The sequence below is a fragment of the Chelonoidis abingdonii genome, chromosome 3 (assembly GCF_003597395.2).
Source record: "Chelonoidis abingdonii isolate Lonesome George chromosome 3, CheloAbing_2.0, whole genome shotgun sequence".
NCBI lineage: Eukaryota > Metazoa > Chordata > Testudines > Testudinidae > Chelonoidis > Chelonoidis abingdonii.
The window spans coordinates 71,356,199-71,381,538 of NC_133771.1; the positions used below are offsets into that span (position 1 = coordinate 71,356,199).

General features: G+C 44.9%; 1 protein-coding gene and 1 long non-coding RNA gene across 5 annotated transcripts in view; one reads left to right on the forward strand and one right to left on the reverse strand.

The window, feature by feature from the left end:
- Positions 1 to 9,521, reverse strand: part of RNGTT (RNA guanylyltransferase and 5'-phosphatase) — a 416,253-nt gene extending 406,732 nt beyond the window's left edge. For all 4 annotated transcript variants that reach the window (XM_075063842.1, XM_075063841.1, XM_075063840.1 and 1 more), the window contains exon 1: positions 9,314 to 9,521. In XM_075063842.1, coding sequence (XP_074919943.1) covers positions 9,314 to 9,377 — 64 coding nt within the window. In that variant the 5' untranslated portion in view covers positions 9,378 to 9,521. The remainder of the gene's footprint in view (positions 1 to 9,313) is intronic.
- A 10-nt stretch (positions 9,522 to 9,531) lies between these two features.
- Positions 9,532 to 23,551, forward strand: LOC116829106 (uncharacterized). Its single transcript, XR_012655513.1, has 3 exons — positions 9,532 to 9,681; positions 18,989 to 19,036; positions 21,056 to 23,551. It is a non-coding gene; the product is annotated as an uncharacterized LOC116829106 (long non-coding RNA).
- Positions 23,552 to 25,340: the final 1,789 nt, after the last annotated feature.

Genomic DNA, 25,340 nt, shown 5'->3' on the forward strand with positions numbered 1-25,340 from the left:
TGTACTGTAAGAAACAAAAATAAATAGTATTTTTCAATTCACCTCATACAAGTACTGTAATGCAATTTCTATCATGAAAGTTGAACTTACAAATGTAGAATTACGTAAAAAAAAATTACTGCACTCAAAAATAAAACAATGTAAAATTGTCCACTCAGTCCTATTTCTTGTTCAGCCAACAGCTCAGATAAACAAGTTTGTTTCCATTTATGGGCAATAATGCAGCCCGCTTCTTGTTTACCATGTCACCTGAAAGTGAGAACAGGTGTTCACATGGCATTGTTGTGGTTGGCATCACAAGATATTTACATGCCAGATGCATTAAAGATTCATATGTCCCTTCGTGCTTCAACCACTATTCCAGAGGACGTCTCCATGCTGATGATGGCTTCTGCTTGATAATATCTTGCAACACCGGCCACAACAGTGCCACGTGAACACCAAAAATTTTTTTGAAGAACAGCTAGCCAAAGACTCAAAAAGTAATAGCAAAAAAAAAAAATTTAAGTACATCAGAAGTGGAAGCCTGCTTAACAACCAGTAAGACCACTGGATGATCAAGATGCTAAAGGAGCACTCAAGGACGATGAGGCCATTGTGGAGAAATTAAATGAATTCTTTGCATCCATTTTCACAGTTGAGGATGTGAAGGAGCTTCCCAAACCTGAGCCATTCTTTTTAGGTGACACATCTGAGGAACTGTCCCAGATAGAGGTGTCATTAGAGGAGGTTTTGGAAAAAATTGATAAACTAAACTGTAATAAGTCACCAGGACCAGATGGTATTCACCCAAGAGTTCTGAGGAATCAAATATTGAATTGCGGTACTAACTGTATGTTTTCCTATTTAATAGCTCTGTACCAATGTGGAGGATATTATGTGTTTGAATTTTACGAGCTACCAGAGATGACTGGTCGTTCACGAGTGCGTAGCTGATTCAGGCAGTGGCAACTGCTTGCACTTATTAAGACAATTTCAATAGCTTTCATAATTTGTTGAGGAAGAGGAAACTAACATTGGTTTTTATAAAGAATTATGCCGCACCAAATCTACTACTGTAATTCTTGAGGGGTAATGCATGTGGACAAGGATTTCAGTGGAATAGTGCTATTTTAGATTTGGGGAAAGCTTCCACCAAGTTTCACCAAGGGCTCTTAGGACAAATTCGATTCTCAGTTGATGTAAGAGGGATAGGGCCTCTTTCAGTGAATTGTACTGGTTAAAAGATAGGAAAGAAGGGTAGGATAAATGGGTCAGTTTTCAGATGAGGGGGCCTGTACTGGGCCCGTTATTTCACTTTCATAATGATTTGAGGGGGTCACGCCCAGGTGGTCCAAATTTGCGTGCTACAAATATCAAGTTAGTTAGAGTAGGATGTAGAGTACAGGATCTCTTCAAAATGGGGGATTTGTCAACTGGCAATGAATTCATTATAAATGCAAAGTAATGCACTGGAAAAATTATCCTTATACTATAAATGTGGGGTTAATTGTGTTTCTATAGAGAGATTTGGAGTCATTGTGGATAGTTTTCTGAACATCTCATGTGCGGCTGTAAAAGCGCAGAAATCGGGATTTAGAAAGAGTAGGTATAGACAGCAATCTCTATGCTCATTAATCATCGGATGTCCATTTTGAATGATTGAAGATTGTGTCATCTAAAGATATATTGGAATTGGAAATGGTTCAGAAAAAGGCAACAAAAATTATTAGGGGTCTGGGGCATCTGACATATGAGGAAAGATTAATAATACTGGAACTTTTCAGCTTGGAAAAAAGACGACTAAAGGGGGATATGATAGAGGTCTATAAAATCATGACTGGTGCGGAGAAACTAAATAAGGAAGTGTTATTTACTCCTTCTCATAACACAAGAACTAGGGGCCACCAAACGAAATTAAAACACAGCACGTTTAAAACAAATAAAAGGAAGTATTTTTTCACACAACACAGTCAACCTGCAGAACTCCTTGCCAGAAGATGTTGTGAAGGCCAAGATTACAACAGGGTTAAAAAAAGAACTAGATAAACTCATGGGGATACGTTCATCAATGGCTACTAGCCAGGATGGGCAGGGATGGTGTCCCTAGCCTGTTTACCAGAAGCTGGGAATGGGCGACAGGGGATGGATCACTTGAGGATTACCGGTTCTGTTCATTCTCTCTGGGACACCTGGCATTGGCCACTGTCGGAAGACAGGATACTGGGCTAGATGGACCTTTGGTTTGACCTAGTATGGCTGTCCTTATGTTCTTCTAACAATCCACAGCGGTGCGGAGCGACCCATGTTCATTTTCATCATCTGAGTCAGATGCCAAGAGCAGAAGGCTGATTTTCTTTTTTAGTGGTTCGAGTTCTGTGGTTTCTGCACCAAAGTGTCGCTCTTTCAAGGCTTCTGAAAGCATGCTCCACACCTTGTCCCTCAGATTTTGGAAGGCACTTCAAATGCTTACACCCTGGGTCAAGTAATGTAGCTATCTCTAGAAATCACACATTGGTACCTTCTTTGCGTTTTGTCAAATCTGCAGTGAAAATATTCTTAAAATGAACATCATCCAAGACTGCTATAACATGAAATATATGGCAGAATGGGGGGAAAACAAGGTAGAAGACATACAATTCTCCCCCACGGAGTTCAGTCACAAATTTAATTAATGCATTATTTTTTTAACAAGCGTCATCATCATGGAAGCATGTCCTCTGGAATGGTGGCTGATGCATAAGGGGTATATGAATGTTTAGCATATCTGGCACGTAAATACCTTGCAATGCCGGCTATAAAACTGCCATGCGAACGCTTGTTCTCGCTTTCAGGTGACATCATAAACAAGAAGCAGACAGCATTATCTCCCACAAATGTAAACAAACTTGTTTTTCTCAGTATTTGGCTGAACAAGAAGTAGGACTGAGTACACTTATAGGCTCAAAAGTTTTACACTGTTTAGTTTTTGAAAGCAGTTATGTAACCAAAAAAATCTGCACTTTCATGATAAAAAGATTGCACTACAGTACTCGTGTGAGGTGAATTGAAAAATACTATTTCTTTTATCATTTTTACAGTGCAAATATTTGTAAGAGAAAATAATAATAATACAAAGTGAGCAAAGTGAGAATATAATGCAAAGTGTATCTGTGTTGTAACTGAAATCAATATATTTGAAAATGCAAAAAATATATAATAATTTTCAATTGATATTCTAACAGTGCAATTAAAACTGTGATTAATCGCAATTATTTTTTTAAATCACAATTACTTTTTCTAGTTAATCGTATGAATTAACTGCGATTAATCGACAGCCCTAAAAGTAACATTTAAATTCAGCATGGCCAGAACAAGAAAATAGGAATTAAAAATGTCAGTTTGTAAGCCTGACCATGTAAACATCAGTTCTGATGGTTTCTAAGTGTGAAGTGTTCCAAAGACAGCCTTAAAAGAGCCAGACCGTGTCAGAAACATCCATTTACTGCCAGCCCTTTTCATTATAACTGTCCCACAGTAACAGAGGTCTCCCTATCAGCATCATGGAACAGCAACATTCTGTATAAAATACAGTGCCTACCTGTGGCTCTGGGACATTGAGAGTTTATTTTAGAAGAACTGTCAAGTCTTGACCTTATTAAAGAAAGGTCTGTTCTCAGCTATTATTGCCTGGAGGCTCAGCTTTTTAATTTATGAGCCTTTATTGTTCGCACAACACATCAGAGTGGCTTTGTGACAACCTTCATAAGAGTTCTCTATCATCTCTTTTCTAAGTTTCAATAAATTTTAGGCATTTCATATAAGATTCTGTATTTGCAGTATTTGCTGAATTATGAGTAACTATGAAGAGCAGTATTAAATTTCAATTTGCAAGTATACAAAATTTTTTAAAATATGGGTCCCAATTCACACTAAAGAATTCTATTCCTATTTAAGTAACTATTGAATTCAAAAAAGCATTTTTAAAAGTACCAAATACATTAAAATTAAATGCAGTAACTCCTCACTTAATGTTGTAGTCATGTTCCTGAAAAATATGACTTTAAGCAAAACGATGTTAAGCTAATCTAATTTCCCCATAAGAATTAATGTAAAGGGGGAATTGGGGAGGTTTAGGTTCCAGGGAATTTTTTCTCACCAGATGGAGTATAAATTTTAAACGGTTTAATACTGTACACAGCCATGACGACTGTGAAGCTTGGTTGAGGTGGTGAAGTTAGAGGGTGGAAGAGGGTGGGATATTTCCCAGGGAATGCCTTGCTGCTAAATGATGAACTAGCACTCAGCTGAGCCCTCAAGAGTTAACAGGTTGTCAGTGTAGCCTCACACACTACAAGGGGAGAGAGCATGGCAGACAGAGGCACACACCCTGCATGACAGAGAGAGAGATGTTGTAGTGGGATAACTACCCCACTCGGGAGAATGAGTTAAAAACAGCCAGGCTAGGCTGCTTGGAGAAGCAGCCACAGGTGGGGCCACGCCCCAATCAGGCCATAGCTGGCCTTATAAAAGGGCTGTAAGCCAGGAACTGGAAGACTCTCTCTCCAGCCTTGGAGGGAGAAAGACCTGGCTGCCTGGGAGCTCAGGGCACAGGGAACGGAGCAGAGCTGGAGAAAGGCAAGAGCAGCTGAGGAGTTCCAGCCTGGTAAATCCCCAGGCTGTGGGCCTTGCTAAGATGCCAAAACAGGTACTGAGGTTGCAGAGGCTGCAGCCCAGGCTTAGGCAGAGACAGCTGGTCTGAACCCCTTGCCAATGATGAGTGGCCATTACAGACTGCAGTCTACCCCAGTGAGCAGGGACTAGATGATGACTAGCAGTAGCCACTGAGGAAAGGTGGGTTTAGAGGATTGGAGGTTTCTCCTGGGAGGGGAGACCCAGAGAGCTGGGATACTGCTGGGGCAGAACCCCAAGGTAAAGGGCACCAGGAGGGAGATGGAGGGCCTGAGGCTGGTGAGCCGCTGGCCAGCAGAGGGTGCTCAGAGCTGGAAAAGAGCTAATTCCCAAACTGCAGAAGAGGGAGGTGCTGCATCAGTGAGTCTCAAATTGCTACAAATGTACACTGACCCCACTCTAAGTACATTGCCATTTTAAGTAGATCAGCAAATTGAGATAGCTGCTGCTGCCAGAAAACTCCCTCCCGTGTGTGTCCCTGCTCTATGAAGATGGGGTAAGGGGGGGGGGGACACCCTGACATTAGCACCCTCCCCCCTTGCACAGCAAGCAGGAGGCTCCCAGGAGCAACTCCAAGGCAGAGGGCAGGAGCAGCACATGGCAGTGCGTAAGAGGGACAGCTGAACTGCTGGCAACTGATAGCCTGCTGAGCGGCTGTCGCACAGGGAACTTAGGAGAAGTGGAGACCTGATGGGAGGCTGCCAGTCCAACCTGGTTCCAAGTCCCCACCAGCTAGCTCCAATAGGCTGCTCTTTCTGCAAGCAGTGGACAAAGCAGGCAGCTGTCAAACAATGTTATAAGGGAGCATTGCACAACTTTAAATGAGCATGTTCCCTAACTGATCAGCAACAAAACAAAGTTAACCAGGACGACTTTAAGTGAGGAGTTACTGTATAAAAATACATACAATTCTCATGGTCTTCATTTCTAGATACTGATAGTCATGTACTCCGCTTGGTCTGGGGGCCAACCAACGGGATATCGACAACATGGATGCAGCTTGTAAGGTCTCCCCTGCTCCAACCAGTACTCTACTCCCCAAATCAGCCCTGCCCACAGCAGCACAAGGGTTCTCCTGTTTTCCCATCCCCCCCCCAGCATCACAGGTCCTCCCATCTTCCCCGTGCACCACTCTTCAACTCAGCCAGGGCTCCTTCATCTTCCCCCATGCTGTCCTGCGACCTCCTCATTTCCCACAATGCCTAAGGCTGGCCTACAACCCTTCCCCCAATGCCCAAGAGCAGTGAAAACTGCAAATATTCTAGTCCAGGGGTTGGCAACCTATAGCACACATGCCAAAGGTGGCAAGCAAGCTGATTTTTGATGGCATGCGGTGCAAGCTGAACTGCTCAGCCCGCTGCCACTCTGGGATTTCTGCTGCTGGCCCCTTGAAAGGCAGGGTCCCGCTGCCGGTCCCAATCAACACCCACTGCTGGCCTGGGTGAAGGAACCCCAGGCTGGTAGCCGGTTGAGACCCTGGCTGGCAGGAGCCAGTGGTGAAAATCCCAGAGCGGCAGCAGGCTGAGCCGCTCAGTCGCTGCTCTGGGGTTCCGGCTACTGGCCTCTTGCCAGCCGGGGTCTCTGCCGCCACAGCCCCACTCACCTTGCTTTCGGTTGGAGTTCCAGCGCAGACCCCCTGCCAGATAGGGTCCAGGCCTCTGGCCCTGCTCAGCCCTACCAGCTGCCAGCTCCACTCACCTCAGCTGCCGATCTGGGGTTCCAACCACTGACCTCCTGCCAGCCAGGCTCTGGATCTCCAGCCTTGCTCAGCCTGCTTTCCAGTCTGGAGTCCCAGCAGGCCACCCTGGGCTCTGCTCCTGGCCTTGGATCAGTGCTCTGCAGCCTCCCCACTATGGCCCACTGTCCCCAGCCTGGGACAGTGAGGGTTGCACACAAGGCAAGAAGGGGTGCAGCTCAGCACCCCCATCTTAAAATTGCTTATATCAGACCAAACTGTATTTGATCTTGTGCCTGCCTTTCATCGCCATTTTTTTCCCCACTGACAGTTGAAGGGAACATTTGACAAAACGGCAGCTCCTAAGAAAGCGAAGCTAGATGTCCAATCATTTCAGCCTGCTTGGACAGATGCATTTGGATTTACTGAAAAGGACTGTGCTATTACATGCATCCGACAAAGTGGGTATTCACCCACGAAAGCTCATGCTCCAAAATGCCTGTTAGTCTATAAGGTGCCACAGGACTCTCTGCTGTTTTTACAGATCCAGACTAACACAGCTACCCCTCTGATACTTGTGCTATTTGTGTTTGTCGCACATGAAGTGTTCAACGACATTTTGAAATGAAGCATGAGAAAACCTTTCTTGACGAAGCAGACAAGACTGAATCCATCAAAAAGACAGTAGCAGCCTATGAGAAGCAAAGCAGTGTTTTTAAAAGCTTAAGTAAAAATTAAGCTAAAGAAGGAAGTTACAAGATTGCACAGTGCATTGCAAAAAACAGAAAGCCATTTACAGATGGGGAATATATAAAGTTTTTCTCAACAGTTCAGAGATTTTGTTCAATGATTTGCCAAATAAAGATACAATCATATCTAGAATAAAAGAACTGCCCATCTCTGCCAGAAGAGTTGAGAGATGCATAAGTGAAGTGGCAGAAAACATTAAGGAAAAGCAGGTGACTGCATTGAAAGACACAGCAGTGTTTAGTGTTGCAGTTGATGAGATCATGGATATAAACAACGTTCCATATTTGGCAGTTGTTGCAAGGTATTGTGCTTCCGATGAAATCCAAGAGGAACTTTGTTGCCTTAAACCCATGCATGGCACAACAAAGGGGGAAGATATACTGGAAAGTTTTGTAAACCATTTTGAAGAATGAGGAGCTGACATCAGAAAAATAGTATGTGTGACAACAGATGCTCCTGCCATGGCCAGAAAACAGAAGGGATTTGTAAAGTTACTTGAAGATCAAATTGGCTGTCAGAAAACCTAACAGGGAGGTAATATCTGCCTAATGTGAAATTTCTGAAGCATCTGTGATGCCCACTGTCAGAGACAGGATGCTGGACTAGATGACTATATTTCTAACTAGGTGTTCTGCCTCCACAGACCTTCCAAACAGGAAATACTTTAGTCTTGAACTCAAATTAACTGCTACTAATCCACTGCACAGCATCTATCGTACACTTTTTTTAATCCCCTATCCTGCAGAGATCTCAATGTTCCTGACCATCAGGGGTTCTCAACCTGCAGCCCAATCACCACACAGCTGTGGCCCTTGTGACATATCCTCAGTGCCATACAGGCATTATATATATTGTACAGATGCAGCCTATGTTACATAGAGAGCTGTATAGTGACCTATAAAGGTAAATAGATTGAGAACTACTGCTGTATATAGCACATCCCCAGTAAGAGAACCAGATCTGATCTGATCCAAAGATTTCACTCACTGCTTCTGCTAGATCAACAGAGAAGTACGTGTAGAAATGCAACAATCCATTTTTTAATCCCATTCTGAACATAAACCTGACAAGTATAGAAAAAATCCTTGAAAAGATCTTCAAAAAAGGCAATTGACTAAAACAAAGAGAGGGCTTGAGACTAACAAAAGTACATGATGGAGGGAAGGAAGGAAACATGACCCTAACTCAGCAAAGTTATGTATGTGGCTAATTTTAATCAAATGAGCAGCCCCTACTACTCACAGATATAAAGTTAAGTATAGATTTAAGTATAATGCTGAATTAGAACCTAGAAAAGTAAGAAGAAGGGAAAACATTACTTCTTTCCCCTTTTCAGTCCCTTAGCTTATTTCTTTGTGTTATGGTACAGATGGGGAGGAGGGCATAGGAGAAGGAGGTAAAGGGAATTACCTGCTTACGAAAAAAGAGGAGGGAAGTGACTAGGATAGAGCGGTTGAGTAAACTCTTAGCTCCAGGGCAGGATGCAGACCATTGCATTCAGCCTATCATTCACAGCACTGGAAACTGCTTCAAGGATCTGCACATACAGCCAGCTGCAAAGAGAAACCGACCCCAGTCAGTTTCGCCACTCCGCGCCCGGTTAAAAGTTTCTGAACTACTTTTCAAAGAACGGGAGGGCGACTGGTCAGGTCAGTTTCCCTTTAGCTCTTTGCTGCTGGAAACAGAAACTGACAAGGATCTCAGAAAGTTAGTCCGTTTCCCTTTACAGCAGCTCTGTCTGATCCAGGACGACAATCCAGGTGGATACAAGAGCGAAAAGCGACAACTGTTTTGAAGGTAGGAGGATTTCTGAGAGAAGCGAGAGTGAATGTTGGCCAGTTTCCCCCCAGCCCTTTGTGGGAAGGAGGTGTGCTGTGCTGGGGGGCAGGGCGCAGTTCTGGGGGAGGATGAGAGCGCTGGGGCATAAAACGGGGCCGAAAAGCAAAAAGGCAGCGAGACGCCACTTAGAAAGGAGGGAGGGGGCCGAGAGGCGCCTAGCCCGAGGGCTCCCCTGGAAAAGGGTGGTGCCTGCGACGCCCCACGCCCAGCCCAGCCCAGCTCAGCCCCGGGGAGCCCGCTCCGACCCGGCTTGCGGATGGGGTCCGGGCTACCACCACCCACACCGGGGCCAGAGACCCGTCACCCCGCCCGGCACGGCACCCCCTCCCCCGAACACCCGTCCGAAGAGGCGCGGAGAAGCTGTGGCCGCCCTGCGCCGAGCACCCCGGCCCCGCTCACCTGCCATCGGCTGCCCCCTCCTGGGGCAGCGCAGCCAGCGCGGCGGGATCTTGTTGTAGGACATGGCGGCGCTGCCTGACAGAGCTGGAGCCAGGCGGCTGCGGCTCCTTCCCACTCAGCGGCTCCCACAGCCTCTTCCCCGCGGCAGGTTCATTCAGCTCCAACTCCACAGCAACCGCCGCTGCCCACAATGCACCGCGGCAGGCACCCCACTTCCGCTTCCAGGGCTGCTCGGCCGGGGCCGAGCGGCGGAGGGGCGTTGCTTGAGCTGCTGCGTTTAGTGTCCTCGCTCATCCGGCGGTCGGTCCCGGGGTGGCGCTTAGGTTCCGCGATGGGGCGTGGGTCTGGCAGGGAAACGCACCTCCTCGGTACAGCCCCGCCAGATGCGGGAGGGGGAGAAGGAGCGCGCGCCCGCCTGTCTCCTGCCCACGCTTAGCTTGTAAGGGCTTCAGGGCAGGGACTCCCTAGCTGGTGTGTGTTTGTACAGCACCTAGCACAGGGCAGCCTGTGCTGTGCCTGCGACTCCTGGGTGCTACTACTGTACCAGGAAATAATAGAACAACCTTGCTAGCCTGGAGGGGGAAAAAACAGGGTGACCAGATAGCAAGTGTGAAAAATTGGGACACTTTTATTTGAGGGGAGGGGTAACTGGTCACCGTAGAAAAAATACAGACACACACTTGCTGTCATAATCTGTGACTTGGTCCTTACATCAGATTCACGTGTGGAGCCTTGTGTCCACACAGAATCCTATTAAAGACGGGGGGGGGGGGGCCCACATGAGCAAAAGCAAGATTGGAGTCTAAATTATTTAATATTTGTATTACCATAGCACCTAGGAGCCTCGTCATGGATCTGAACCATGTTGTGGTAGGTGCTGAACAAACAAAACAAAAATACAGGCTCTGTCCCAAAGAGTTTACAACCTAAGTATAAAACAAGAGACAAAAGATGGATACAGACAAACCAACAGTGGGAGTACAAGTGAACAATGAGAGAGTAATGGTCAGCATAGACAATAGTCTCTACACACCAACAAAGCCCAATTATTATCAAAATGTTGGTTTGATTTGGTTTTTTTAAAGAATGATGGCAAAGGAGAGTTTTGAGGAGGGATTTGAAGGTGGGTGGGACAGCTTTGCAGATAGTTATGGGGAGGGTCTCCTCATGTGGGGCAGCATGGGAGAAAGCACAAATATGGTTGAAAATGTAACAAGTGGGCAGTGGAGGCTGGCATAATTGGTCAGTTGGAGGGAAGCTTTGTACAGCTTGATAGGAAATGAGAGATGATAGATAGGTTGGGAATTGACTGTGAATATGAAGGTACTTGAAAGTGAATACAAGCATTGTATGTTTGACATGAGAACGAGAAGAAGGAGCCAGTGGAAGGATTCAGAGAGAGGTAACAAGATAAAAGCAATGAGCTAAGATAGTGAATACAAGCAGTTTATGTTTGATGTCAGAGAGGAGGTGGTGCCTGGGGAAGCAGGCAAAGAGAGGAGTGACAATGTCAAAGCAATGAGCTAAGAAAGTGATCTTTGCACCAGCATTCTGAATGGATATGCCCAGGGCAAGACTGCATTTTTCAAGGCCAAAGAGAACAATGTTGTAGTAGCTGATACATGAAATGATGAAAGCTTGAATGAGAATTTTAGCTGTACAAATGGATAAGAAAGGTCGCATCTTAGATGTTCTGAAGAAAGAATTGGCAAGATTTATGTACAAAATGAAGAAATATAGAGAGGTCCAAATTGCAGATGACACTCTGTATCTATATTTGTCTGGAGAAAAGGAAAGGAACAGTTTCAATAAGAACAGTTGTCAAAATTACTAGATTATAGTTTTGTTAGTTTATTTTCTGATTATTAATATTCTAAGACTATTGGCTAGCCACCAACATATTTATCCTGGTTAAACTTAATGCACTATTGCCACATCCAACTATTCATTTATTTTCTGAAACTTTTCATCAGATATGCACTATATTCTATACCAGGGTGGGCAAACTTTTTGACCCAAGGGCCACATCGGGGTTGCAAAACTATATGGAAGGCTAGGTAGGGAAGGCTGTGCCTCCCCAAACAGCTGGTCCCGCCCCCATCCGCCCCCTCCTACTTCCTGTTCCCTGACTGACCCCTTCAGAATCCCTGACCCATCCAACCCCACCCTGCTTCTTGTCTCCTGACCACCTCCTCCCGGGACCCTTGCCCCTAACTGCCCCCTGGAACCCCACCCCCTATCCAACCCCCCCTTCTCCGTATCCCCTAACTTCCCTGACCCCTATCCACACCCACACCCCCTGACAGGCCCCCTGGGACTCCCACACCTATCCAATCACCCCCTGCTCCCTGTCCCCTACCTGCCTCTCCAGAACTCCCAATCCATCCAGCCCTCCCTGCTCCCTGTCCCCTGACTGCCCTGACTCGTATCCACACCCCCGCCCTCTGACAGGCCCCCTGGGACTCTCAGGCCTCTCCAACTCTCCCTGACCTCCACCCCATCCAACCGTCCCCTGCTCCCTGTCCCCTGACTGCCCCCCAGAGCCCCTCACCCCCTTACCATGCTGGAGCCAGCCACGCCACCATGCTGCCTGGCAGGAGCAGTGGATCAGAGCACTGGCAGTGCAGTGGGCTGAGGCTGCAGGGGAGGGGGACAGGGAGAAGGGCTGGGGGCTGGGGGCTCGCCTCCCCAGCCGAGAGCTCAGGGGCAAGGCAGGACGTGGGCCGGATGTGGCCTGTGGGCTGTAGTTTACCCACCTCTGTTCTGTACAGAAACTAAGATCCCATTTGTTCCTTAGCTGAACATGCAACAATCAGACACTAGATGGTGCCAAGAGACCATCTGGAAAAAAGAAAATGAAATCTGAGTGCAGGAAGTTGTAATCAAGATTAGAAAGAGTCTGAGAACCAAAGAATAATCACAAAGGGCACAGTTCTGATTTCATCAGGATTATTCACAGAGTACAGTGAGCAAGGGTGACAGAATTAGGCCCAAAGTGATATACACAGCTGCAAAATAGTATAATAATACAAATAGATTATGGACTCTTTGTACCTGGAACTGTGATGACACTCTGACATCTCTGTGCTGCTACATATAATTATACAATTATTTAAAAAACAACGTTTATGACTGAAGAATGCAGAAATACTCTCATGCCAAAAAAGCATGGCTGAGCTGGGAGAAGACAGAAAAATTATTTGTTATATTATGATAAAATCGAAACCCTGTTCAGGATCAGAACCCACTGTGGGAACTGATTACTCCCACCTCTTCTGATTCAGAGATACCAGTAATTGACACTTTATAAATCCTTATATAGAATTTGATAAATTCTAGATAGTCATCTATTTTTGCTCAAATTAATTATTACATTTATTTAATATTTGGTTTGGGATTGGGGCCTCATTGTACTAGGCACTGGGTGCATATATATTGAAAAGACAGTGGCTGCCCCAAAGAGCTTTTAATCCAAGGGTTCTCAAACTGGGGGTCGGGACCCCTCAAGGGGAGTCTTGAGTTTATTATATGGGGGGTCGCGATCTGTCAGCCTCCCTCCAAATGCTGCTTTGCCTCCAGCATTTATAATGGTGTTAAAAATATAGAAACGTGTTTTTAATTTATAAGGAGGAGTTGTACTGAGATGCTTGCTGTTTGAAAGGGGTCACCAGTACAAAAGTTTAAGAATCACTGTTTTAATCAGTACATTAATGCTGTGGACTCCATCACCTCAGTAACAAGTCAATCCATGTATTCACCACTTCTGTGAAATATCATTTCTTTAAATTAGAGGTCCCCAAACTGTGGAATGCACCCACCTAGGGGGGCGTGGAGAAACATTTAGTGGGGCGGGACCTAGGCCAGCCCCATGGGGGGCAGGAAGGGATCACCACCTAGCCCTGTTCTGCCCTCAGCTCCGATCCAGGCCCAGCTCCCAACTAAATTCAGAGCCCCTGCTACACAATCCAGTGTGCAGGTGGCGGAGTCTGCCTCAGTGTGCCAACACTAGTCCTGGCAGAAACCAGGAGAGACCTCCTGGATTACAAGCAGGGGAATGGGGTGGATCCGCGGGTGCTTGGTCCGTACATGGGGCTCTCCACCCCTCAGACTACCCTGTTCATGCTCCAGAAGGTGGGGGCAGCCTTATCACCCCCCTCGTGGGTGCCCCCCACTCACTCCTCACCTCTGGCTCTCCAAACCTTTTCATCATGCCCCTGCCCTGCAAGCCCCCCCGCCCCCTCTTTTCCACAACCCGAATCGGCTGCACACACTGCTGCCATTTCGCTTCCGATCCATGCCTAGGGAATGACTCTACACATTCGTGCTCCACACATTTCACTTCCTCACCCTCGTGTTCCACCCTAATGCCATGTGGTAGGACCTTTTACTACCTGTGGAGGGTGAGGAAGACTGGTGGGCCAGCCTCCCAAAATTCAGGGGGAGGGATAGCTCAGCAGTTTGAGCATTGGCCTGCTAAACCCAGGGTTGTGAATTCTAATCCTTGAGGGGCCAGTTAGGAATTTGGGGGAAAAATTGGTCCTGCTAGTGAAGGCAGGGGGCTGGACTCAATGACCTTTCAAGGTCCCTTCCAGTTCTAGGAGATTGGTATATCTCCAATTATTTAAAAAAAAAAAATACATCTCTGTTCCCAGTCCTGCCTCAGCCCCTGTCCATGGCTCCATTCATAGCCCAAGACTTGCCTCTACCTGGGGCCCCAGCCTCAGCCCCCTTTCCCCTGTCAATAGCCTCCACACACACTCCCAGGGGCGCAGACAGGGATAAGCGGGAGTGCAACTGTGAAAAGTTTGTGGAACACTGTCTTAAATGCATCTTACATATGTTCTCTTATCTAGATTATCTAGGCATTTCTGTTTCACCCATAACTGTGGTCACCAATTTAAACCTTATCAGCTAGTTCCTATCTGGCCAGTAACATGAAATAATTAAAAATATAAAATAACTATTAATATATTTATTTTAAAATACTAGCTTTAGCTAGCTTAAGTACTTCAGTTTTGTTGCCACTTACAGACAACAAATCAGAACGAGGAGTTTTGCCTGAATGAAGAGAAAAAGTTCTTTTCTATAGTAGCACAGGTCAGCAAGCCTGTTACTCTTCTATTTCAGTCTGGCATTTTTTGTGTAAGTCTGTGATGAAATACAGAAATCTGGATTCTTATTTCTATTCTAATATTGAAATAAGAGCCTCACTCAGAATGGTGTTTGAAAGAGACATTTCATCTTTCCTGTGGGACTGTTTTGAGAGCTGAAAGCAATGCAGGCCAAGGAAAGTTAATAAATAACTATTTTTTCACTAATGCAGAGAATTGGTATATTACTACAAACTACCCAAATTAATCCACCTCTTCAATAAAAATTTGGCAAATATAGAAAAGAAAAAAAAAAGATTAACCACTAATCTGAGACTACAACAGGACTTATATCACCTAGGTTATTATATACACTAAGTGGCTTCTGATTTGTACAAACATTCACACAGGAGCATTCTTCCACTGTGCATCCCAAGTCATTTCCTAAGAAGTGTTGTGGAAAATTGCCCACACGGTTGATTTTGGATCAGACAGCCTGAGGCTTCTTTATTTTATACGAGCATATATGCAAGGAGAGTCAGCATGGCCCCATGCAAGGTGGCAAGGTGCTCTGCTTTCCATAAATTTCTAGCCAGCTTATAAAAGTTAAAACCACAGACAAATTACACACACATTGTACATTAATTACCTTATTTGGAATATATTGCAAAACTAATATAGGACAAAAGCAAAAACAAGCATCTCACCCACTAGGCCCCCCCTGTTACTCACTGTCTGTTCTTTTGCGGTCAGCGACCTTTCTAACACAACTGTTGTGGTTATATATTTCATAAGCCTGGCTATTGCAAATTATGCTACTTGAGGACTTTATCACTCTGTCCCCTCATGCCCTTTATACACACAAAGATATAGTTCCATTTTGGGAACTTTCCACTGTGACTCCTTTTACCTCTTGACACACATCTTTTTCCATCACTCTTTCATCAGTCTGTCCCCCTCCTCTCTGCCACTTATACACAGAGACAAGATGAACCAAAGTTCAACACAACCTAGAAACAAGCTTATCCGAAGTTTAGGCCTAAAAGCCTGGCCAAAGTTGTAAGTCCACAATATTTTCCCTCACAGAAGAAAAGCCATTAACTAACCTTAAACTTAAATAGTATAGACTAGAAAATACTTTCCTTTGATTTACTGGCTGGCTGACTTAATTTGTTATGATTTCATTGTGGTAGATTGACTTTGTAGATTATGTAGATATATTTTTACTGCAACTAGGTAGTTGCTATGTTGTTGTAATTGTCAGGTTGACTGGAGATCTTTGTATAGCTCTTTTAATATTATATAAATCTAAATAAATATTGTAACTTGTTCGACTAGTCATACTGTACCCCAATAACACTTGCATTGCAATGGTGTTGGAAGGGAAAATCACTAAAATTAAAATATACTTTGAAGATTTAGAATAAGATTTTTTTAAATGGGTGCATACATTTCAGCTCCTAAATCCATCTTTAGGCACCAAATTAATGCCTGATTTTCAAAAAAGATGAACACCCATTAGCTCCCATAAAAATAAGAAAGAACTGGTGGGTGCTCAGTATTTTTGAAAATCATGACACTTGTTTGGGTGCCAAAAAATGGATTTGGAAACTAACTTAAGCAGCCTACCATCTGAAACAAATTATAATTTTCCCAAACCAGCAACTGGAAGAAAAATATTTTCAGGGGGAAGTTATTTTAATTTTTTTATTTATGCAAAATTAAGAGGAGGGGCCTATCCAAAGTTCTTGGCATCCCTGGCACGAGTTCCAAAAATAAAAATAAAATTACAGTGCTCTCCCGATTTCAGGCTACTCCCCAACAAATTACTCTGCAACAAATAAGAAAAATCTTTAAGACAGGGGTTCTCAAACTGGGGATCGGGACCCCCCACGGGGTCGGGAGGTTATTGTGTGGGGATTCACAAGCTGTCAGCCTCCACCCCTAGCCCCGTTTTGCCTCCAGCATTTAAAATGGTGTTAAATATATAAAAAAGTGTTTTGAATTTATAAGGGGGGTCGCACTCAGAGGCTTGTTATATGAAAGGGGTCACCAGTGTAAAAGTCTGAGAACCACTGCTTTAGAACATTAGGGGGCACCATAGCCCCACATATACGTTACTTAATTTTACGCCTGGGGACGAGAACAACTCCTCATCTTCTTTGTGTCCAAAACAAACAGGAATCAGTCTAAAAATAAAGCAATAACAACTCTTGGACTTGTTCCCTGATGCAAGATTGTCATATACATCTGTGTAGAGATTCAAAGACAGGAAATCATGATCATTTAGTGGAACAAAAGAAATTACCCAGTCCAACTGGGTTCTGTAAACTCCACGGAGCTATACAAATAGGAGAGTAAAGGAAGGAATATGAACAACTCACCTCTGAGTCTTTATTCAACTCTTGACTAATTGTTCAAGCTTATGCTCTGGGAAGATGACAATTTCAACTCAAATCTCTAATGGATGACGACACTGTTAATTCAAACTCTATCATAAAACCCAACATAGAAGAGATGCCACTATCAGTTCATGGCAGAATTACTTTAATTCAGAATCCCTGGAACAGTTGAGTACTATTAGGATATCCCCTTTCTAGGCACCTACCATTATTACCTTGCAAGCCATAACCCCTCACATAGTATGAACCCCCAAAATTGTATCCCACCCACTTCATAACATAACTAGCCCTCCTGACAAAGATAGTGAACAAAAGCAGTAGATGTGATCATCAAAGAAATAAGTAACAGAAATAAGAAATAAGTTCACTTGATGGCCAGACAGCAACGGTTCTACTTTCATGTGCCTTGAGGTCACAAACTTCTCAAAGCTTAATGACAAAAAATAGACGAGAAAGTTATTTTTGTTCTCCTAGCCAATAAAAACAAGACCCCACAATTTTGACATAGGAAAATATTTGAGACCCTTACTTCTGGTACTCATTTGAAAGTTACTAATCTAAGTTGGGCTGTTAATTTTAACACCACCTTCTTAAACATAAGATATAGACAATATCTTTTAGATTTTTAAATAAGGGCACTAATCCCACAATGGGCTCCCCAGCCCAAGACACTGGAATCTGACTCTCTTGCTGTGTGTGAGGCATACTAGAATTCCACCCATCCTTTACAGGAGTCAATATTTAGAAATTGCTACTAGAGTTCCTTCAAGGCCTGAGGTGACTGAGATATTCTGCCTTTGTAATTGAGGTCTCTCAAAAGAAAGGTATGTGGCCACTGAAGCACTTCTGGCAACTCTTTCTAGGGCCTGTAGGAGAGTGTCAACAACACCCTGTGGACATTGTCTTCAAAGCTGCCTGACAGTCAGCACAGACTCTCGGATCTTCTTTCCCAAAACAAAATTCTGCTTCTACTGGGGCCAATAATTAATTCCAAATCAGAGCAATCTTGCCTGCAGTGTAGTTTATATACATCAGAGCTTGAAACACTTCCACAGCAAGTGAAGGCAACATAGATTAACTTGTCTGCCTACACCCAAAACAGTTTAATTGATCATAGCTTCCCAAATGCTGTAGTAGATGCGAAGAAACCTTTGACATAAGACATCCAAAACTTTGCTATAGTCAGGGCTGGTGCAACCATTTAGGCGAACTAGGCGGTTCCCTAGGGCGGCAAGATTTGGGGGTGCCAAAAAGTGGCGCCCCAAAAAAATTTTTTAAATGGTTGCAGCCGCTGCTGCTGGAGGGGCTGAGCTGCCGGTGGCAGCAGCTGCCTGCAGCCAGCAGCCCAAGGTGTCCCCCGGGTCAGGGCACCCCCTCTCCCCGTCAGGGAGCCGCCCAGGGCCGGAGCTTTCCCTGGGGCACCGGCATTGGGGGGGGGGGGCATTTTGCCGGGGGGGCGGCAGGCGGCTCCGGTGGAGCTGCCGCAGTCGTATCTGCGGATGGTCTGCCGGTCCCGCGGCTCCGGTGGACCTGCCGCAGGCATGCCTGCGGCAGCTCCGCCAGAACTGCGAGACCCGCGCGCGGGGCGGTGAAATGGCCAGGGCCTAGTGCGCCAGAAACCCTAGCGCCGGTCCTGGCTATAGTCAGTTACACTTGGTAAAAGACGTCCACCACCAGCACTCTAGCTGTCTTCTTTCTACTTCATCTGTCCAAGGCTATCTGTATACCATGGGAACCTCTAAGGATAAAGTTTAGAGGCCATAATATCAATAGTTGGAGGAGATAATTCTATTTTATGGTTTATTTCAGAGTCACCCCAAATGAGCTAAACACTGTACACACATTTAGAAAGACAGTCCATCCCTCAAAGAGTTTACAGTCTAAAAGAACAAGAAAATTATTACAAATGGGGGAAAGAAATACAACATAACAAGCAAAGTGGTTAGGTGATGATCACCACATGTCTTTTTAGTTAGCTGTTTTTTATATATTTGATTATGTATATTATTCATACAAAAGAAACTACATTAAAAGAAAATAATACGCATTGTAAAGTTAAGCTCTTTAAAGTTAGAAAATGCCAGAATAAGGCTGGCCTTGCAAGCTTAGTTTTGCCATCATTCTGTACATATTAATTGTGACATAGTCTTTAATTACAGGATCACATACTATTTTCTCCACAGGACCCTTGGCTCATTGAGTGTACAAGATGGACAAATGGGACTATAACTGTAAGTTACCTCCCTCTAACAACACATGCCATTTTCCATGTTTCCCATGCAACTCCAGCTCTATACTCTTATACTATGTCTGCAAAGAATCGTAGGACTGGAAAGGACCTCAAGAGGTCATCTAGTGCAGTCCCTTACACTCAAGACAGGACTAAGTATTGTCTAGACTATCACTGACAGGTGTTTCTCTAACCTGCTTTTTAAAATCTCCAGTGACAGAGATTCCACAACCTCCCTAGGCAATTTATTCCAGTGCTTAACTACCCTGCAAGTTAGAAAGTTTTTCCTAATGTCCAACCTAAACCACCCTTGTTGCAAATTAAAACCATTGATTCTTGTCCGATCCTCAGGAGATAGCAAGAACCATTTTTCTCCCTCCTTTTAACAATATTTTATATACTTGAAAACTGTTATATCATGTCCACCCCCAGTGTTTTCTTCTCCAGACTAAACAAAACCAATTTTTTCAGCTTTCCCTGATAGGTCATGTTTTCTGGACCTTTAATCACTTATGTTGCTCTTCTCTGGACCTTCTCCAATTTGTCCACATCTTTCCTGAAATGGACACAATACTCCACTTGATGCCTAATTGGCGTGGAGTAGAGCAGAATAATTACTTCTTGTGTTTTGCTTACAACACTCATGCTAACAGTGGCAGATATAGAGTTAAGGGGCCCTGTGCGCAACTTCATTTTTTGGGGGGGCCCTGTCATAAACAGATAGCTAAGGGTTAATGTTTCTTTCACCTGTAAAGGGTTAACAAAGGGAACCAAACACCTGACCAGAGGACCAATCAGGAAACTGGATTTTTTTCAAAACTCAGGGAGGGAATGTTGGGTCTGTGTCTTTTGTCTGTCTCTCTCGGCTATGAGAGGCTTCTTTCTATCTTCAAGCTTCTAATCTTCAGTTTCAAAGTTGTAAGTACAAAGGTAGCAAAAACACATAGGCTTTTTATATGTTTTGTTTTGTATTTACATGTGTGTAGTTGCTGGAAATGTTTAAATTGTATCTCTTTTTGAATAAGTCATGTTTATTCATATTTTTCTTTTAAGTAATAGCCCTGGTATTGTCAACTTAATGCAGAGATCATATGTTCATGTGTTTTTTTCTTTCTTTTTATATAAAGCTTTCTTTTTAAAGACTTGTTTGAGTTTTTCTCTCTGGGTAGGCTAAGGAACGAAGGGGAAGGGGAATTCTCTTTGTGTTTAGATCTACGGAGGGTAAGCTCTGGCAGCACCAGGGACATGGTGGGAGGGGGAAGAGAGATAGAATCATTTCTGTTTCCTTGTATTTGGGGTTTGTCTCTTTGTGGAATAGAGGAGACATGCTTCTTGGTATTGTGATGTAAAGAGATTGCATCAGTAACTCTCAGGTTAGCCCAGAGAGGAAAGTCTGGGTGGGAGAGAGAGGGGGAAGGGAAGTGGTTATTTCCCTTTGTGGTAAGACTCAGGCTTCTGAGTCTTGGGGTTCCCCAGGGAAGGGTTTGGGGAGACCAGAGGGAGCCAAAACCCTGGAATTTTTGGATGGTGGCAGCGAGATCAAATCTGAGCTGGTAATTAAGCTTAGAGGGGTTCATGCTAGCTTCTCAATTATGAACGCTAAGGTTCAAATCTGAGTAAGGAGTTATGATAGGCCCCCTCAGGACCCAGCCAAGAAAAAGAACATTCTCTCCTATCTTCCCTTACCCCGCCTGTTTTTCATTTTTTTTTCCCTCCTCCTACATTATAAGTAGTGGGAAGTAAATGAAAATAAAGTGAGGTACCTTGACTGGGGCAGGGGGTTGAGATGAAGCAGGGAGTGTGGGTTGTGGGCTCTGGGAGGAAGTTTGGGTGTGGGGTGCAGGCTCTGGGCTGAGGCAGGAGGTTGGGGTGCAGGAGGGGGGCAAGGGGGTAAGGCTTACCTTGGGCAGCGTAGCTCCCAAAGCAACTGGCACACACCCCCCTTCATCAGCAGCTCCAAGGGGAAGGAGAGAGCAGGGGGGTCTGCTGGAGATAATTCTATTTTTATGGTTTATTTCAGTATCGCAGCTCCCATTGGCCACAGTTCCCAGCCAATGGGAGCTGCGGAGACAGCACCCGGGGCGGAAGCAGCGCATGAAGACACCGCCACCTCAGGGGCCACAGGGACATGCCGGCCACTTCTGGGAGCAGCGCGGAGGGAGGTAGGGAGGGAGGCAGAGCAGGCAGGGAGCTGCTTTAGCCCTGCTGCACTGTTGCTGGCACACCTCTGCATGCCCCTTGTGGGGAGGAAGTAGGGTGACCAGACAGCACGTGTGAAAAATCGGGACGGGGGTAGGGGGTAATAGGAGCCTATATAAGAAAAAGACTCACAAATCGGGACTGTCCCTATAAAATTGGGACATCTGGTCACCCTAGGAGGAGGGGAGTGGGTCTCCGTGCGCTGCCTGGGCCGGCATGCAGAGACATGCCAGCATCTGGCTGCTTCCGGGAGTGGTGTGGGGCTACCGGCCACGGTATGCAGGCAGCCTGCTTGCCTGAGCCCTGCTGTGCCACAGGCTGGGATTCGGGAGCAAGTTATCATATATTTGTCCTGCATTTTGGGCCCTCCTCCCCATCACTGGGGGCCCCATGCCACTGCACGGGTTGTTTCATGGTAAATCTCTGGCCAGCTAATACATCCCAGAATAATGTTTGCTTTTTTTGCAACTGTGTTACACTGTTGACTCTCATTTAGCCTGTGATCCACTATGACCCCCCCAAATCCTTTTCCACAGTAGTCCTTCCTCAGCAGTCATTTCCCATTTTGTATGTGTGCAACTAATTGTGCCTTCCTAAGTGGAGTACTTTGCATTTGTCCTTATTGAATTTCATCCTATTTACTTCAGACCATTTCTCCAGTTTGTCCACATCATTTTGAATTTAAATCCTATCCTCCAAAGCACTTTGCAACCCCTCTGAGCTTGATATCGTCCACAGACATTATAAGTGGGCTCTCTATGCCATTATCTAAATTATTGATGAAGATGATGAACAGAACCGGACCCAAAACTGATCTCTGGAGGACCCAATTTGATATGCTTTTCCAGCTTGATTGTGAACCATTAATAACTACACTCTGGGAATGGTTTTACAACCAGTTATGTACTCACCTTATAGTAGCTCCATCTAAGTTGTATTTATCTAGTTTGTTTATGAGAAGGTCATGCGAGACAGAATGAAAAGCAGTACTAAAGTCAAGATATAGTACATATACCACTTCCCTCCATCCACAAGGCATGTTACCCTCTCAAAGAAAGTTGTTAGGTTGATTTATTGCTTTGTCTTAATTCATTTTGTGAAATGTTCAGCTCCCAGGGGGTCAGGCGGGAACGTACTCAGCCTTAGCCCTTGCCACCACGGACGCGCTGCTCTTTTTAGGCGCTAGCTCAATCTGGGAATTGCATGTCCCAGGCCTACCCTTATATATATATTCCCAAGGACCGTCAGGCTCTGTGCACACCACTGATCCAGGGAGTTAGCAGCAAGTTGCCATACATCATCCTAAATAATAAGCCTCAGTGCAGACTGAGGTATTGCAATCTCCCTGAGGGATTTCTTAGAGAAGGGATCAGAGTATTTTAAACATGTAAATCTTATTTAGGGTTTTCCTAGCACTGGTCTTCTTCATCCTGCCCACTACCCTTAGACAATATCTTAGGGAAGATACTGCACTGTGATCTGCCCTAAGGAACTCTCAGAGTGGTGTTCAAAAGGGAGAAAGTAAAGGTTTTGTGGGATTGTGAGGTAGGAGGCCTGACCCTAACTGTGCATTTACTTTCATTGAATTTTATGGTTCTCTAATTTTTGTACATTGGTGGAGAGTATTTCCTGGTTCTCAGAGGTTTCTGGTTTTGGCTGCCAAGTTTCATGCTCTGAGAGAGTACAAGGCACTTTTTAGTTAAGTAATCTTAACTCCCCTTCAATAACATGGTCATTGTTGGTTGGTTGGTTTGTATTAGTGAATAATTCCTTATCTGCCTCCAACCTGCAGAAATTCTTTGATTCGGCTCCTGAACAAGCTCTTTCTTCATCTCTGCAATGGCTGAGGTCTTTTCTACCCATTCAGAATTGTATCCACTAAAATGAACTTAATATTTTACTGTTGTGTGTAATATGGATCTGGTAAGGGTTGATTTGTAATAGTTACTTTGTGTCAGGGACTCTATGGGTCTGGTCAAAAGACCACTGAAGTTAACTGAATCAGGTCCTATATGTATTACTTTAAAGAGGAATAAGAAAAACATGCCGAGTGTTTATGCATAACATCAAAAGGTCACACTTAGGAGAAATTCAGTATCTTATTAAATACAGATTAGTATTCAAATAAACAATGGGACAGGGAAAGAAGGAATATCAGAATTAGGGATGTAAAATTTAACCGATTAACTGCTAAACTTGATGCTTATCAGTTTCAGTTCTGTTGCAGCCCCACATGCCCGAGGTCCCAGCTGCCACTCCGTGCACCTGGAGATCTGGCTGCCGCCACACACACCTCTGTGCCCGGGGTCTTGGCTGCCAGGCCTGTGCCCAGGGTCCTGGCTGCCGGCCCCACCAGAGGGACTTCTCTGTCAGCCCCATTACCGGGGTCTCAGCTGCCAGCCCCGCACCAGCGGTATTGGCTGCCAGCCCTGCTGCCGGGACTCTGCTTCCATGCCCGCGCCCAGGGACACCAGCAGCAGTGAGGATCCCTGTGCCAGAGGATCCGCTGCATGGGTTGATAGCGGCAATCCCCAGCATGAGGCCAGCAGTGGAGTCCCAGCTGTGGGGTTGACATCCAAGACCCTGGCAGCTGGGCTGGCAGCCAGGACACCGGCAGCAGCGGGGATCCCCAGCAGCGGGGCGGCATTGGGGATCCCCAGCACGGAGCAGCAGCAGAATCCCGCGTAAAACATGGGGGTGCTGCAATGCTAGTTACCAGCTTGTTACAGCAAAGAGAAATTCTGTCTCTCAGAATGATCAGTTAACAAGGGATAGCGCACCTTTTGCAGGGGTTACTTTAGTTATATTTATCATCTATTTAACTTTTGTTTGTGGTTTTCACTTGTTTTCTATACTATGTCAAATCAACTTTGGCTTAATTTAACCACAAATAGATGTGGTGACTTCACTTACTACACTACAGACTTAAGTCAACTTATGTTAAGTCTACTTACAGGCACGGCAGTAATTACTGCGCACTACCCTCCTTCTGTCAGCAGTGTGCATCCTCACCAGGACCGCTTCTGCCAACTGAAGAGGGGCAGTATAGGGGGCTGAGAGTCAGGGCTGTGAGCACTGCACACCTCCACATTGGGAGCCCAGCTGTCCCTTCTCCTCTCCCCCGGGCTCTTGGCTCCCTGCTCCCAGCCAAGAGTGGGGGGCAGCACCCATGCTTCTCTGCTCCCTGAGCAGGGAGCCTCCAGGTAGCAGTGTGGAACCATGAAATTGACAAGATAGCCAACAGCCAATATAAGTAATGCAGTGTCTACACAGACACTGCGTCACCCTAATTACACCAACATAAGCCCTATGCCTCTAGTGGAGGTGGAGTTATTATGTCGGTATATTAGGGCACTTACATCGGCAGGACAAGATTGTGATGTGTACACTGACATAATTAGCTCACTAATTGAAAGAAGTGGAGTAGAGAGACTATGATCAGACTTTTCAGGTTTGTTTCAACTGGGTGCTCTTTACATAGGACAGAGAGTTAATAGCTAAAGATATGCAAACTAAGCATGCGTAGTGACTTGTGATTCCAGTAAATACATATTGCATAATGGTATGACTGGATTTCCTGGTTAAGTATGTCCAGCCCCTAAAATGTTTGTGTCCTACTTCAGGAATTTCCAAAGTGTTATGCAAATTGGTGCCAGCAGCATATCCATGTCATGTGGTTTCACTTACAAACACATACGGAAATAAACTTGAGTTTTATTCCCGTTCCTGTTTTGTCTCTCCTGACAATGAAAGCTGGCAGCACAGCGTAACTAACTTAATTATTTCTAAGAGAGTCTCTTTCTCCCAATCTTAAAACTTAGGTCGTAAATAAGTAAGGCCAAAATTAGTCTATGCTTGGTTTCACAAAGGCAAATATTTATCTGCTGATAAATGAATGTTGCAATCAAGAATTTCCAAAACACTATGTAAATGCAGTAGTCATCAACAAATTATGCAATTTCACTTCTGATTTATATTAATACATACAGGAAATATACTCCATAGCTTTTACTTCAGATAGTGACCTGCTCAGTCATCTTGATCAATTTAAGGTTCAAATATAGTATTTTTATGTACATACGTATATGACAATGAAAATATGCTTC